Genomic DNA, 16,827 nt, shown 5'->3' on the forward strand with positions numbered 1-16,827 from the left:
AATGGAAAAAAGACTGTCTCTTTAACAAATGGTGCTGGGAGAACTGGACCGCAACATGCAGAAGAATGAAACTAGACCACTTTCTTACACCATTCACAAAAATTAACTCAAAAATGGATAAAGGACTTGAATGTGAGACAGGAAACCATCAAAACCTTAGAGGAGAAAGCAGGAAAAGACCTCTCTGACCTCAGCCGTAGCAATTTCTTACTTGACACATCCCCAAAGGCAAGGGAATTAAAAGCAAAAATGAACTATTGGGACCTCGTGAAGATAAAAAGCTTCTGCACAGAAAAGGAAACAATCAACAAAACTAAAAGGCAACCAACAGAATGGGAAAAGATATTTGCAAATGACATATTGGACAAAGGGCTAGTATTCAAAATCTATAAAGAGCTCACCAAACTCCACACCCAAAAAAACAAATAATCCAGTGAAGAAATGGGCAGAAAACATGAATAGACACTTCTCTAAACAAGACATCCGGATGGCCAACAGGCACATGAAAAAATGCTCAACGTCGCTCCTCATCAGGGAAATACAAATCAAAACCACACTCAGATGTCACCTCACGCCAGTCAGAGTGGCTAAAATGAACAAATCAGGAGACTATAGATGCTGGAGAGGATGTGGAGAAACAGGAACCCTCTTGCACTGTTGGTGGGAATGCAAACTGGTGCAGCCGCTCTGGAAAACAGTGTGGAGGTTCCTCAAAAAATTAAAAATAGATCTACCCTATGACCCAGCAGTAGCACTGCTAGGAATTTACCCAAGGGATACAGGAGTGCTGATGCATAGGGGCACTTGTACCCCAATGTTTATAGCAGCACTCTCAACAATAGCCAAATGATGGAAAGAGCCTAAATGTCCATCAACTGATGAATGGATAAAGAAATTGTGGTTTATATACACAATGGAGTACTACGTGGCAATGAGAAAGAATGAAATATGGCCTTTTGTAGCAACGTGGATGGAACTGGAGAGTGTTATGTTAAGTGAAATAAGCCATACAGAGAAAGACAGACACCATATGTTTTCACTCTTATGTGGATCCTGAGAAACTTAACAGAAACCCATGGGGGAGGGGAAGGAAAAAAAAAGAAAAAAAAAAAGATGTTAGAGTGGGAGAGAGCCAAAGCATAAGAGACTGTTAAAAACTGAGAACAAACTGAGGGTTTATGGGGGGTGGGAGGGAGGGTAGGGTAGGTGATGGGCATTGAAGAGGGCATATTTTGGGATGAGCACTGGGTGTTGTATGGAAACTAATTTGACAATAAATTTCATATAATAAAAAATAAAAATAAAATAAAATAAAAATAAATGTATTATGATACATAAATATTAATACAATGGATATTCTTCCAACTATTAAAAATGATGCTATAGTATCAGAAGTAAGGAATCAAAAAATGATGAGGACATATCAAAAAAAACAGAGAAACAACCTTGAAGGGGTTCCCACTGGCCAAATTTTGAAAAATCTGACAATCAAAATAATTATAGTAATGGATTATCATCTGCTGAATAACACAGAAACCTATTAGTCTATACAGATAATAAATAAATACATAAAGTAATAAAGACGGGGACCTTTTTTCTTACAGTAGAAAGACACATGACAAATATAGATGGAAGTGGTAGAATTAGAAAAACATCATTTTGCTACAGTTTTGTAAAGATTGGCTCAGGCAAGAATAATTTATATAGCTAGTAAGTAGAGTTTGATGAAGGATATTTACATGATTACAAAATGTCATCACACAAATTATTTAATTGCTAGGGCAAAAACTGGAATATTACAGTAGGTGAAGAACAGACGCCATCCTGATTGTGTGATCAACTAAAATCACTAGTGAAAAGTAGACAAATATTGTATGTCTTCAGAGCTGATAAAATGAATCTGATCATAAGGAAAGTCAAACTGAATCTATGATCTATAAAATAACTGGCTTGTATTCTTCAAAATGTCAATATCAGGAAAGACAATGAAAGGGCATTCTAAAATATATTTAACTGAATAATGATGAAAAGAAAACATAAAAATTTGTGGGATGCAGCAAAAGGAGTGCTTAGAGGAAAATATAAACATTAAATGTTTATATTATAAAGGGAGGGAAGTCTAAGAATAATAAAATTGAAACTTCTAGCAAGACTGATTTAGAAAAGAGAAATATAATCAGGAATAAAAAGAGTGCCACCACTAAAGATTCTACAGATATTAGAAGGATAATAAATGGATACTATTAAAAACTTTATGCCAATAAATAACAACTTATATAAAATGGACAAATTCATTGAAAAAACATAAATTTCTAAAGCATACAAAATAGAACATTTAAATAGCCCCATATCTATTAGTTACTACATTTATAGGCAAAACTCTCTTGAAGAAAACTCCAGATGGTAAATTCTAGAAAAACTTTGAGAAAGCAGTATTTTTCAAAAAGTAGAAGAGCAGGAAACATTTCACAATTGTTTTATGACCAGAATAACTGTGATATTAAAATCTAACAAAGATATTACAAGAATAATACCTCTTATGAACATAGATGCCAAAATGATTTAAAATATATTAGTAAATCAAATCCAGGGGGGTTTATTCTAGGAATACAAGGTTGGTGTAATATTTGGAATTAAATGTAATTCACATTAACAAAAGAGAAAATCCATGTGAATTATGTCAAAAGACACAGAAAAACTATTTGGCAAAATTCAGCAAACTTCATGACTAAAAAAAAAAAAAAAAAAAAAAAAAAAAAGCAACTCTCAGTAGACTAAGAATAGAAGGGAATTTCCTTGACCTGACAATATGCATCTGTAAATTCCATAACTAACCTCCCACTTACTGGTGAAGAGTTGAATGTATTATGCATTCTAAGATCAGGAATATAAAAATAATAACTGTTCTCACTTCTATTCATCATTATACTGGGGGCCTTACCCAGTACAATAAGATGAGAAAATAAAATAAAAGCATAAAGATTGGAAAAGAAGTAAAATTGATGTTTTTCACAAATGATGTGACTGTATTGAAGAAAACCCTATGGATTCTACAACAAACATTACTCGAAGTAATAAATAAATATATTTACAAATGTCACAGAGCACAGGTGAATATAAATATCAATTGTAGTAAAGATGCCAATTTACTATAGACTAATTTGTAAACTAAATGCAATTCCCATCACAACAATCTTAACAAGATATTTTGTAGCTAGAGATAAGTTTATCTTAAAATTTTATAAACGGGCAAAAGCTTTAAAAAAGTTGAAAAGAAGAATGAAATTGGAGGAACCAAACTGCTCAATTTTATGACTTACTACGTAGCTAGAGTGTGGTATTGGTAGCAATAGACAGGTGAATAGTACAGATAGAGAATCCAGAAATAGACCCACACATACATGCCCAATAGATTTTTGACAAAAGTTGCAAAAGCAACAGTGTAGAAAGGATACCTTTCCAATAAATAGACATCAGTAGCCCCAAAATGCGCATTGATCTAAACCTCACACCTTATTAAAAAATTAAAAGCAGATCAAAGATAGAAATATAGAATGTAAAATTTCATACCAAAAAAAATCTTGAAAAAGAAGAACAAAGTTGGAAAACTTCCTGATATTAAAACTTACTTCAAAGCTATAATAATTAAATGTGGTACTGATAGGGGTGCCTGGGTGGCTCAGTTGGTTAAGCCTTCGACTTTGGCTCAGGTCACGATTTCATGGTTTGTGAGTTCGAGTCCCACATTAAGCTCTGTGCTGACAGTTCCAGAGCCTGGAGCCCGCTTCAGATTCTGTGTCTCCCTCTCCCTTTGCCCCTCCTCCACTTGCATGCTGGCTCTGTCTGTCTCTCTCTCAAAAATAAATAAACATTAAAAAAAAATTTTTTTAACGTGGTACTGATGTAAGGGATAAATATATAGATCAATGGAATACAATTGAGATTCCAGAAATAAATGCTCACATTTGTAGTCAACTAACTGACTTTCAACAAGTGTGCCAAGACAATCAATGGGAAAATAATAGTCTTTTCAACAAATGGTGTTGGGACAACCAGATATCTACATGCAAATGAGTGAAATTGGGCCCATACCTCAAACCACATTTGAAAACTCACTCAAAATAGATCCAACACTTAAATACAAAAGCTAAGACTACTAAAACTCTTAGAAGAAAACATACGCATAAATCTTTACCACCTTCAGTTGGAGAAAAGTTTTAGATATGACACTAAAGCTTTTATCTTGATGAGGTCCCAATAGTTAATTTTTGCTTTTGTTTCCCTTGTCTCTGGGCTACAGCCGATGTTAAAGAGGTTGCTGCCTGTGTTCTAGGATTTTGCTGGTTTCCTGTCTTACATTTGTCTTTCATCTATTTTGAATCTATTTTTGTGTATGGTGTAAGAAAGTGTTTCAGTTTCATTCTTTTGCATATTGTTGTCCAGTTTTCCCAACACCATTTGTTGAAGAGACTGTCTTTTTCCCCATTGGATATTCTCTCCTGCTTTGTCAAAGATTAGTTGACCATATTGCTGTGGGACCATTTCCATGTTTTCTATTCTGTTCCATTGATCTGTGTATCTGTTTTTGTGCCAGTACCAGACTGTTTTGATTACTACGGCTTTATAGTTTATCTTGAAATCTGGGATTGTGATAACTCCAGTTTTGTTCTTCTTTCTCAAGATTGCTTTGGCTATTCAAGGTCTTTTAATTTTAGAATTATTTTCAAAACTTAAAATTTGATCTATTCATAAAATGGAATACTGTATAACAGCCCATAATGAGCTATGAGTATATGCACCAACCTGGATGAATCTCAGAAACATAATGTTGCATAAAAAGGTAAGAATGTATTAGACATGAAGTCTAAAAACATATAAAATTTAACAGCAGATTGCTCAAGGATCTATAGTATTTGTGGTAAAACCATAAAGAAAAGCAAATAAATGGTTAACTGCAATTACAGGATAATGGGTCCACAGGAGGGTGAGGATTAGACTGTAAGAGATAAATGAAGACTCAGGACACCTCAAAGTTACTGGTAATATTCTATTTCTTATTCTGGGTGATAGGCATAAATAATTACACTTACTAGTCTTTAAATTGTTTGTGGGTACTCTTTTGTATATATGCTGTATTTCACAATAAAAGCTTTTTTTAAATAAACCAAGCTCTAGTTCTATATATTAAGCCATATCTTTTGTTATAACTTTCATCCTCCTGCCTGCCTGTCTCTAGTAGGTGAGGAAGGGGCCAATACACAGGTAGAAATTGAGATGAGAAAAAGAGGTACAATAAGAAAAAGAATCCTTTTGTACTGAAAGTGATTATGGCTGAGGTCAGCACTACCTTATTCTTTTCATACCATGTTTTTATTCTATGTTTTATACTACTTTTCTTCTAAATTAGGTTCCTATCACTGACTATCAAGAGTCCAGAATAATATTTTATATTTACTTGTGCATTATTTATCTCTCCCACTAGGCTATAAATGTCAGGGGAGCAGGGACTCTTATCTTCCTTGTTCACTACCAAATTTCCAGTTGCCTAGAACAGTGCCTGGCACATAAGCCTTTATTAGATATTTGTTGAATGAACAATAAACAGTTAAAATTCGGGGCTACTATATATGTATTTCTTCCATTATAACACTCAAGATATTTTTGTAACTGTCTGTCTGTATCCATCATTAGGTATGAAGACATCATTATACCAATAGAACCTAGCAAAATGCCTAGCATGTGATGGGTACTGAGTAAATTCAATTAATATTAAATGTATACATAGAAACATTTTTTTTCTCTGCAATGCAATCTCAGTTTCAAACAATCTTTCATTTGAAAGTCAGAGCTATTAATCTTTAGAATTAACTTGATCATTAAACCCACCTGCTTAAAACCCTCCAGTAATCATAATGGTATACTTATATGTTGCTCACTATGTGGCCAGGCATGATTCTGAGTGCTTTTTACATACCGATTCATTTACTTCCCATAACAATTCTATGGAGATGAAATCATCCTCATTTTGCAGAAGAGGAAACAGACACACAGAAGTTAAGTAATTTGCCTAAGATTACACAGCTAGTAGTGGAAGAGCCAGGATTCCAAACTGCATCAACTGGCTCTACAGTCTATGCCCTTGACCATAATCCCATAATGCCTCCAGTGGATCTGTGAAGCCTATGGGGCAAAATCCAAAATGCTTAGACTGCAAATGATCCTCACAGCCTCGTCTCCAGGATCTTTTCCTACCACTTCCTCCTATTAACCCTAGGCTCTAAACATTATAGCATTTTTACCGAACATGTTACTTACTTTCATACCTGTAAGCCTTTAAACATAGAATATCTTTTGTTCTCTTTCCGTCTGGCTAATTATTTCTCCAAATCCAGCTAAAAATTTCTTCTCTGTGAAGCCTTCCTCAATTTATGCTCCTTTGCCTGCATTTCGTCAATTTTGTGGCTCTTACCATGTTATGTTGTAATAATTTTAGTTTATATGATTTTCTTTGCTACTAACTTGGGGCTACTAACTAGGTCTGAACTCATATCTTATTTGTTTATGTAGCCTCAGTGCCAAAACTACTGTTGTCAAAAAATATTTGTTAAACAAATGAAAACTGAGTTTAACTTGAGTTCAATATTCAATATGTAAAATGAAACTGATATCCTACCAATTTGTCGCTATTTATTTATTGCTATAATAATAATGTTATCAACCACTAACACTTATTTTGTTTAGTTATATCATAGATTTAAATTTCTACTGGTATCTCCCTTGTTTTACTTTGAGCATATAACACTGTTTTTGATATCACATAACAGAAAGTTAACTATGTGTGTTTTTCCCACTTGTACTACACTAGCATCTCTAAGGTAAGATTCATATCTTAACCATCCTTAATAGGGGGCTCCCAGAGCTTAGAATACAATGAAGTCTTTTAAAATTTTTTTCAACATTTATTCATTTTTGAAAGTAAGAGAGACAGAGCATGGTGGGGGAGGGACAGAGAGAGTGGGAGACACAGAATCAAAAGCAGGCTCCAGGTTCTGAGTGGTCAGCACAGAGCCCCACATGGGGCTTGAACTCACAGACCATAAGATTATGACCTGAGCTGAAGTCGGATGCTTCCCAGGTGCCCCAGAGTACAATGAAGTCTTAATAGATTCTTGTTAATTGTACTTAATTTCAATTAGTTAGTTTTGTTAGATTATTTGGTTACCCAAGTATCCTCTTATTTCTAAATCGCTTTCTTCTGACAGGCCTGGCAATTTTGCTTTTTCTTATTCCATGTATCCTCAATAACAATCCCACTATGAGGAGTATAGGCTCTCAGGTTAGAAATACAGAGAAGCTGGGTGCCTGGGTGGCTCAGTTCATTAAGCATCCAACATCTGCTCAGGTCATGATCTCACAGTTGGTGAGTTCCAGCGACGGGCTCTGTGCTGATGGCTCAGAGCCTGGGGTCTGCTTCAGATTTTGTGTGTCTCCCTTTCTCTCTGTCCCTCCCCGCTTGCACTCTGTTTCTCTCTCTCAAAAATAAATAAGCTTCAAAAAAATTAAAAAAAAAAAGAAATATAGAGAAGCAACTATAAAAGCAGACATTTTCGTTTAGTTTTCAATTTCTCATAAAAACTAACCAGTTTGGATAATTTAAATTAAGGTCCATGTTATTGTCTCTCAAATTTAAAAATAACAATGGATACTCTTTCAAATTTAAAGACAACAATGCTAATGACATGGTAGCAAATAAATTATTTGAAAATATTTATATAAAATATTATACATTACCTGTAATTGGTATCCTCCAGTATGAAAGTTTCGAGAAATAAAAACACACTGAGAATGAGATTTAATCTTTGCCTTTGATGATCTTTGCCTGCATCTCTCATCAGTTGCTTTAAATTTGGAATTTTGAAATATTTCTCTGAAAAATATTTTATAGAAAATATTATTAAACATATGTTCCATTATAAACCAATTAAATTGTTTCCAATAGTTATACATAAAGGTTTAAAAATCAGAACATATTATTATATATTAATTTTTAAAACACAAATCAATATATATAGTTTCTTCTCATCTATTACTGATTTCATTACACCTATTTTATTTGTAGTATGTAAATTAAGCTACTTGTTATGCAGGGTTAATATTTCCAGTTTGAAATTAACCATGATTTTTTTTATATCCTTCTTTCTGGTTGTGAGATAATCAATCTACTTTAATATTAGTCTTTTCATAAATTTGCTTTCAATGGCAAATGAAATGAAATTAAATGAAACTCATTCATCAGCTTTATATTTAATAATATACCTGGCAAAAGTAAGAGGAAGGAAACTGAATTGAAACTCATACTTACAATGCAAGAGTAGTTGTGGTCTTTATCCATGCAACACAAATAATTTTGAGAGACTGTTAAAAATAATCAATCAGCAAGTAAAACTCCAACTGATCAAAGATAGTTAAGTATGAGGAAATGTAGTTTCCTCATTCCAGTCATTCTAAAGTAACAATTTAAAAAATAATGCTGATTTCCATTTGTTCTTACAGAGGTACTAGAAAATTCCTAAATTAATTCAAGAGATTGCATTATGTTACTTAATGAGGTATAGGCAATTAGGATTCATTCATTCATTGAATTCAATTCCCTTAAATATTTATTGAATACTTACTATATGTCAGGCATTATGCTGGGTGTTGTAGCAAGGGAAAAAAAAAGCACAGCCACTAGCTTCATAGAACTGTTATTGCTCTTATGGAGCTTAAATACTATTAAGGAAGACAGACATTAATAAAATACTGATAAGAAAATGAAAAATTACAACTTTGGAAAGTGTTATCAAGGAAAGGTACCTGGTGTACCATGTAAATACATAACAAAGGGAATTTAATCTGATTAGAGAGGTCAGGGAAGGCTTTTCTGAGGGAGAGATGATTGAATTGGGTATCTGAAGAAATAGTAAGATATTAGGTAGGTGTGATGGAGGAAGAAAGATGTAGAAGAAAGAATAGCCTAAGAAAAAAGAAGAGTCTTTTTTCAGAAAGAAAAGCAAGTATAAAGACCTAGGGACCAGATTAGGACACTGTATCAGAAGCAGTGAAAGCAAGAGGGAAAGTGGGAGACAAACTGGGGGAGTATGCATGGGCAAACTATGTAGGGTCTTAAATGTTGTGTTGTTTGTCTTTATCCCAAAAGCAATGGGAAGTCTTTTATAATATAGTGGGTATGGGATGGAATGGTTGGGTGACTTGATTAGATATGTATTTGGAAAATGTCTGGCTGAAGCATGGAGAAGAGATTTAATGGGGATAATACTGAAGGTAGTGGGTCAGTCATAACTCCTACTGCAGTAATCTCTGTGATGGGTGAGGGATAAGGATTACTTAAATAAAAAGTTGGCAGTGGTAATTGAAAGAAATAAACAGATTTTAGTGATTTATGAGGTAAAATAAATAGAACCTGGTGATGGTTCAAATTTGGGGGAGGTGTGAAAAAGAGGAAGATACCAAGCATATTTTCAATCTTCAGAGAGAGAAAAAACAACCCTTCCCTCACCTCACATTCTCTTCCAGCTACTGGCCCATTTATCAACTCCCTCCTCACCAAAAACACAAAACAAACAAAACAAAACAAAACAAAAACCTTCCTTAAAGAGAGGTCCATGCTTGTTTCAATTTTCTTACCTCCTGTGTCTTATTCAAACATAAGCTTCTGAACCCATCCCTCCACAAAATTGTTAAAGGTCATCAATAACTTACATGTTGCCAAATCCAAAAATTAGTTCTCTATCCTCATCTTTCTCAACTTCATAAGCAATATCTTCTCAATATCATCATCTCCTCCTTCCTGAAACATTTTCTAATTTTTTCTTCTATTTCTTTCTTTAATTTTAAATCCCAGTATATTTAATATAGTGTTATCTTAGTTTCAGATATAAATACAGTGATTCAACAATTCCATACATCACCCAGTGCTCATCACAACAAGTTCACTGCTTAATCCACATGATTTATTTTACCATCCCCCCCTTACTTCCTTTCTGGTAACCATCAGTTTGCTTTCTATGGTTAAGAGTCTATTTCTTGGTTTCCCTCTCTCTCTCTTTTTCCCCTTTGCTCATTTTTTTGATTGTTCCCTAATTCCACATATGAGTGACATAATATGACATTTGTCTTTCTCTGACTGACTTATTGCAGTTAGCATTATACTCCTAGCTCCATCCATATCATTACAAGTGGCAAAATTTTATTCTTTTTCTTGGCCAAATAATATTCCATTGTGTATATATACCACATCTTTTTTTTAAGTTTATTTATTTATCTTGAGAGAAAGACAGCATGAGCAGGGCACAGGAGAGAGAGAGAGGTTGAGAGGTTGAGAGAGGGAGAATCTCAAGCAGGCTCCACACTGTCAACACAGTTTCCAAATACATATCTAATCAATGCAGGGCTACAACTCACAAACTGAGAGATCATGACCTGAGCTGAAACCAAGAGTCAGATGCTTAACTGACTGAGCCACCCAGGTTCCCCAGTATACCACATCTTCTTTATCCATTCATTGATTGATGGATAGGTGGGCTGCTTCCATAATTTGGCTACTGTAAATAATACTGCAATAAACATAGGGGTGATATATCCCTCTGAACTAGCGTTTTTGTCTCTTGGGAGTAAATACCCAGTAGTGCAATTACTGGATCATAGAGTAGTTCTATTTTTAACTTTTTGAGGAACTGCCATACTGTTTTCCACAGTGGTTGCACAAGTTTGCATTCCCACAAACAGTGCAAGAGGGTTCCTTTTTCTTCACATCCTTGCCAACACCTTTTGTTTCTTGTGTTTTTTATTTTAGCCATTCTGACAGGTGTGAAATGATATATCATTGTGGTTTTGATTTGTATTTCCTTGATGATGAGTGGTGTTGAGGATCCTTCCATGTGTCTCTTGGCCATCTGGATGTCTTCTTTGGAGAAATGTCTGTTCGTGTCTTCTGCCCATTTTTAATTGGATTATTTGGTTTTGGGGTGTCTAGTTGTATAAATTCTCTATATATTTTGGATACTAACCCTTTATCAGATATGTCATTTGCAATATCATCTCCCATTTGGTAGGTTGCCATTTAGTTTTGTTGATTATTTCCTTTGCTGTGCAGAAGCTCTTCATTTTGAGGTAGTCCCAATACCTTATTTTTTCTTTTATTTTCCTTGCCTCAGGAGACATATCTAGAAAAATGTTGCTATGGCCAATGTCAGAGAAATTACTGTTTGTCCTCTCTCCTAGGATTTTTATGGCTTAAAGTCTCACATTTATGTCTTTAATCCATTTTGAATTTATTTTGGTGTATGGTATCACAAAGTGGTCTAGTTTCATTCTTTTTCATGTGGCTGTCCAGTTTTCCCAACACTATTTTTTTTAATGGTTTTTTTTAACGTTTATTTATTTTTGAGACAGAGAGAGACAGAGTATGAACGGGGGAGGGTCAAAGAGAGGGAGACAGAATCCGAAACAGGCTCCAGGCTCTGAGCTGTCAGCACAGAGCCCGACGCGAGGCTCAAACTCACGGACCGTGAGATCATGACCTGAGTGAAGTCGGCCGCTCAACCAACTGAGCCATCCAGGCGCCCCCCAACACAATTTATTGAACAGACTGTCTTGTTCCCATTGGATATTCTTTACTGCTTTGTCGGAGATTAATTGACCACAAAATTGTAGGTTTATTTCTGTGTTTTCTATTCTGTTCCATTAATCTATGTGTCTATTTTTGTGCTAATACCATACCATTTTGATTACTGCATTTTGGTAATATAAGTTGAATTCTAGAATTGTGATACCTCCAGCTTTGCTTTTCTTTTTCTAAAATTTTTTTTCAACATTTATTATTTATTTTTGGGACAGAGAGAGACAGAGCATGAACGGGGGAGGGGCAGAGAGAGAGGGAGACACAGAATCGGAAACAGGCTCCAGGCTCTGAGCCATCAGCCCAGAGCCTGACGCGGGGCTCGAACTCACGGACCGCGAGATCGTGACCTGGCTGAAGTCGGACGCTTAACCGACTGTGCCACCCAGGCCTCCCTGCTTTTCTTTTTCAAAATTGCTTTGGCTATTCAGGGTCTTTCATGGTTCCATATAAATTTTATGATTTTTTGTTCTAGTTCTGTGAAAAATGTTGTTGGTATTTTGATAGGAATTGAATTAAGTCTGTAGATTGCTTTGGGTAGTATTGGCATTTTAACAATTGTTCTTCCAATCGATGAGCATGGAATGTCTTTCCATTTTTGTGTCATCTTTAATTTTTTTTTATTTTTCTAAATGTTTATTTTTAAGAGATAGACAGAATGCTAGCGGGGGAGGGACAGGAAGAGAGGGAGACACAGAATCCAAAGTAGGCTCTAGGCTCCACGCTGTCAGCACAGAGCCTGATGCAGGGCTCAAACTCAGGAACCATGAGATCACGACCTGAGCTGGAGTTAGACACTTAATTTACTGAGCCACCCAAGTACCCCTTTGTCATCTTTAATTTAATCTTTAATTCCATCAATGATTTATAGTTTTCAGAGTACAAGTGTTTCATTTCCTTGGTTAAGTTTATTCCTAGGTATCTTTTTTTAATGTTTATTTATTTTTGAGAGAGGGACAGAGTACGAGTGGGGAGAGAAGAGGGAGACACAGAATCCAAAGTAGGCTCAAGGCTCCGAGCTGTTAGCACAGAGCCTGATGCGGGCTCAAACTCACGAACTGTGAGATCATGACCTGTGCCAAAGTTGGACACTTAACTAACTGAGCCACCCAGGCACCCCTAGGTATCTTATGATTTTTGATGTAATGATAAACGGGATTGTTTTCTTAATTTGACTTTCTGCTGCTTCATTCCTAGTGTATAAAAATGCAACAGGGGCGCCTGGATGGCTCAATTGGTTAAGCATCCAACTTCGGCTCAGGTCATGATCTCATAGTTCATGAGTTCAACCCCGCATTGGGCTCTCTGCTGTTAGTGCAGAGCCCACTTCAGATCCTCTGTCCCCCTGTCTCTCAGCCTCTCCCCCACTTGCGCGTTCTGTCTCCCAAAAATAAACATTTAAAAAATGCAACAGATTTCTGTACATTGATTTTGTATCCTGTGACTTTACTAAATTCATTTATCAGTTTTTGTAGTTGTTTTTTGCAAAGTCTTTAGGGTTTTCTATATATAGTATCATGTCATCTGAAAATACTTACAGTTTTACTTCTTTCTTACCAATCTGGATGCCTTTTATTTCTTTTTGTTGTCTAATTACCAAGGCGAGGACTTCCAATACCATGTTGAATAAAAGAGATGAGAATGGAATCCTTATCTTGTTCCTGATCTTAGAAGGAAAGCTCTGTTTTCCCCCATTGAGGATGATGTTAGCTGTGTATTTTTCATATATGGTCTTTATTAGGTTGAGGTATGTTCCCTCTAAACATATTTTTTTGAGGGTTTTTATCATGTTGTTTGTCAAGTGCTTTTTCTGTGTCTATTGAGATGATCACACAGTTTTTATCCTTTCTTTTGTTGATGGGATGTATCGTGTTGATTATTTTGCAAATAGTGAACAACATTTGCATCCCAGGAATAAATCCCACTTGGTCGTGGTGTGAATGACTGTTTTAATGTATTGTTGGATTCTGTTTGTTGAGGATTTTTACATTTATGTTCATTAAGGAGATTGGCCTGTAGTTCTCCTTTTTTTTTTTTTTTTTTTTTTTTTTTGGTGGTGTCTTTATTTGGTTTTGGTATTAGGATAATGCTGGCTTCATAGAATGAATGTGGAAGTTTTCTTTCTTCTATGTTTTAGAATAGTTTGAGTAGAACAGGTTATTAACTCTTCTTTCAGTGTTTGGTAGAATTCACCTGTGAACTAGTCTGGTCCTGGACTATTGTGTTTGGGAGTTTTTTGATTACTGATTCAATCACCTTACTGGTAATAGATCTGTTCAAATTTTCTGTTTCTTTGTGCTTCAGTTTTGGTGGGTTATGTTTCTAGGAATTTATCCATTTCTTCTAGGTTGTCTAATTTGTTGGCATATGGTTTTTCATAATATTCTCAGAATTTTTAAAATTTTTAAATGTATATTTTATTTTTGAGAGAGAGAGAGAGAGAGAGAGAGAGAGACAGAGCGTGAGTAGGGGAGGGGTAGAGAGAGAGGGACACACAGAATCCAAAGTAGGTTTCAGGCTCTGAGCTGTCAGCACAGAGCCCAATGCAGAGCTCAAACCCACAAACTGCAAGATCATGACCTGAGCCAAAGTAAGACACTTAACCAACTGAGCCACCCAGGTGCCCCAATACTCTCTTAAAATTATTTGTGTTTCTGGGGTGTTGGTTATTATTTCTCCTCTTTCATTGGTGATTTTGAGTCCTTTCTTTCTTTTATTTCTTTATATTTTAGATGAGTCTCACTAAGGGTTCATCAATTTTATTGAACTTTTCAAAGAACCAGCTCCTCGTTTCATTGATCTGTTCTATTGTTCTGTTTTGTTTTTTTGTTTGTTTTTGTTTCTATACCATTTACCTTTGTTCTAATCTTTATTATTATTTCCTTCCTTCTATTGGTTTTAGTTTTGTTTGTTGTTCTTTTTCTAGCCTTTTACGTGTGGGCTAGGTTGTTTATTTGGGATTTTTCTTGCCTCATAATGTAGGCCTATATTGCTCTAAACTTCCCTCTTACAATCACTTTTGCTGCATCCCAAAGATCTAGGAATTCTGTGTTTTCATTTTCATTTGTTTCTGTGTACTTTTTATTTCTTTGATTTGTTGACCCATTCATTGTTTAGTAGCATGTTATTTAATCTCCATGTATTTGTGGTCTTTCCAGACTTTTTTTCTTTGTGGTTTATTTCTAATTTCATGGTGTTGTGGTCAGAAAAGATGCATGGTGTGACTTCAATCTTTTTGAATTTGTTGAGGCTTGTTTTATGTCTTAATATGTGATCTATTCTAGAGAATGTTCCATGTGCACTTAAAAAGAATGTTTATTCTGCTGTTTTAGGATGGAATGTTCTGAATATACCTGTTAAATCCAACTGGTCCAGTGTATCATTCTGTCAGTTTCCTTATTGATTTTCTGTTTGGATGATCTGTCCATTGATGAAAGTCATGTGTCAAAGTCTCCTAATATTATTATATTACTATTGATCATTTCCTTTATGTTTGTTATTAACTGTTTTATGTATTTGGATGTTTCCATGTTGGGTGCGTAAATATTTACAATTGTTCTACCTTCTTGTTGGATTTTCCCTCTCTTAGTATATAGTGTCTTTCTTTGTTTCTTATTACAGACTTTGTTTTAAAGTCATTTTGTCTAATATAAGTATTGCTACTCTGGCTTTCTTTTGACATCCATTTGCATGATGACTGTTTCTCCATCCCCTCACTTTCAACCTTCAGGTGTCTTTCAGTCTGAAATGAGTCTTGGTAGGCAGCCTATAGATGGGTCTTGTTTTTTTATCCATTCTTTCACCATATGTATTTTGATTGGAAGTTTTATATTCAAAGTAATCACTTATAGATATGTATTTATTGCCATTTTGTTACTTGTTTTGTGGTTGTTTTGTAGTTTTTATCTGATCCTTTCTTTTTTTCTCTCCTTCATGGTTTGCTGGGCTTTTTTTAGTGATATACTTAGGTTCCTTACTCTTCATTTATTGTGTTTCTATTACTGTTTTTTGACTTTTGGTTACCATTAGATTTATATATAACATCTTTTGCATATAGCAGTCCATATTTAGCTGATTTTCACTTATTTTTTAACTCATTCTTTACTCCTCTCCCCTCCATGCTTCAGATATTTGGTATCATTTTTACACCCTTTTATTTTGTGATTCCTATGTTTCTTATTCTTACTTATGCTTTTCGCTTTTCCATTCTTTTAACATTTCTTGTAGGGCTGGTATAGTGATCATGAGTTCTTTTGACTTTTGTTTGTCTGGGAAACTATCTCTCCTATTCTGAGTGATAGCCATGCTGGATAGAGTATTCTTGGCTGCAAATTTTTCCCTTTGAGCACTTTGAATACATCATGTCAATCCCTTCTGGCCTGCAAAGTTTCTGCTGAAAAATCAGCTTATAGCTTAATGGGGTTTCCTTTGTAAGTAGCTATCTTCTTTTCTCTTGCAACTTTAACATTCTTTATCACTTTTTTTTTTGACATTTTAATTACTATGTGTCTTGGTGTGGACCTTCTTGGGTTGAATTTGTTAGGGGATCTCTGTGCCTCCTGTATTTGGATCTCTGTTTCCCTCCCCAGATTTAGGAAGTTTTCAGATATTATTTCTTCAAATACATTTTTTGTCCCCCCCCCCCTCCCCTTTCTCTTTCTTCTTCTGGGATCCTTCTAATATGAATGTAATTATGCTTGATGGAGCCACTGAGTTATATAAGTCTGTTCTTCACTTTATCTTAGCCCAAAGGCTGGGAGGCAATGTCTATTCTCATCATGCACTATTTGTCTCTCACCTGTTCAGCTTGATTACTTTCCTTTATTCTATCCTCCACATCACTGATATGTTCCTCTGCTTCCTGTAGCCTACTATTTATTCCATCTATTGTATTTTTAGTTTCATTTATTCTGTTCTTCATCTCTGATATATTATTTTTTATCCTTTTTTCAAGGTTTTCACTGGTGTCTTCACCATTTTCTGAAGTCCAGTGACTATCTTAAGTTCATTACTTTAAATTTTGTATCAGGCATATGATTTATTTCTCTTTCACTTAAACTTCCTGCTGTGATTTTGTTTTGTTTTTTCATTTGAGACATATTTCTCTGTCTCCTCATTTTGTCTAACCTTCTGTGTCTGTTTCTTAT

At 35.0% G+C, this 16,827-nt stretch overlaps 1 protein-coding gene across 1 annotated transcript in view; it reads right to left on the reverse strand.

The window, feature by feature from the left end:
• The window catches only part of CUNH1orf185 (chromosome unknown C1orf185 homolog), a 59,731-nt gene that overhangs the window by 5,155 nt on the left and 37,749 nt on the right, over positions 1-16,827 (reverse strand). The window contains exon 4 of the mRNA XM_047082353.1: positions 7,792-7,927. Coding sequence (XP_046938309.1) covers positions 7,792-7,927 — 136 coding nt within the window. The remainder of the gene's footprint in view (positions 1-7,791; positions 7,928-16,827) is intronic.

Source organism: Lynx rufus, unplaced genomic scaffold (assembly GCF_022079265.1).
Source record: "Lynx rufus isolate CCGP_SWC_20201006 ecotype Redwood Valley unplaced genomic scaffold, mLynRuf1.p SCAF_2, whole genome shotgun sequence".
NCBI classification, from domain to species: domain Eukaryota; kingdom Metazoa; phylum Chordata; class Mammalia; order Carnivora; family Felidae; genus Lynx; species Lynx rufus.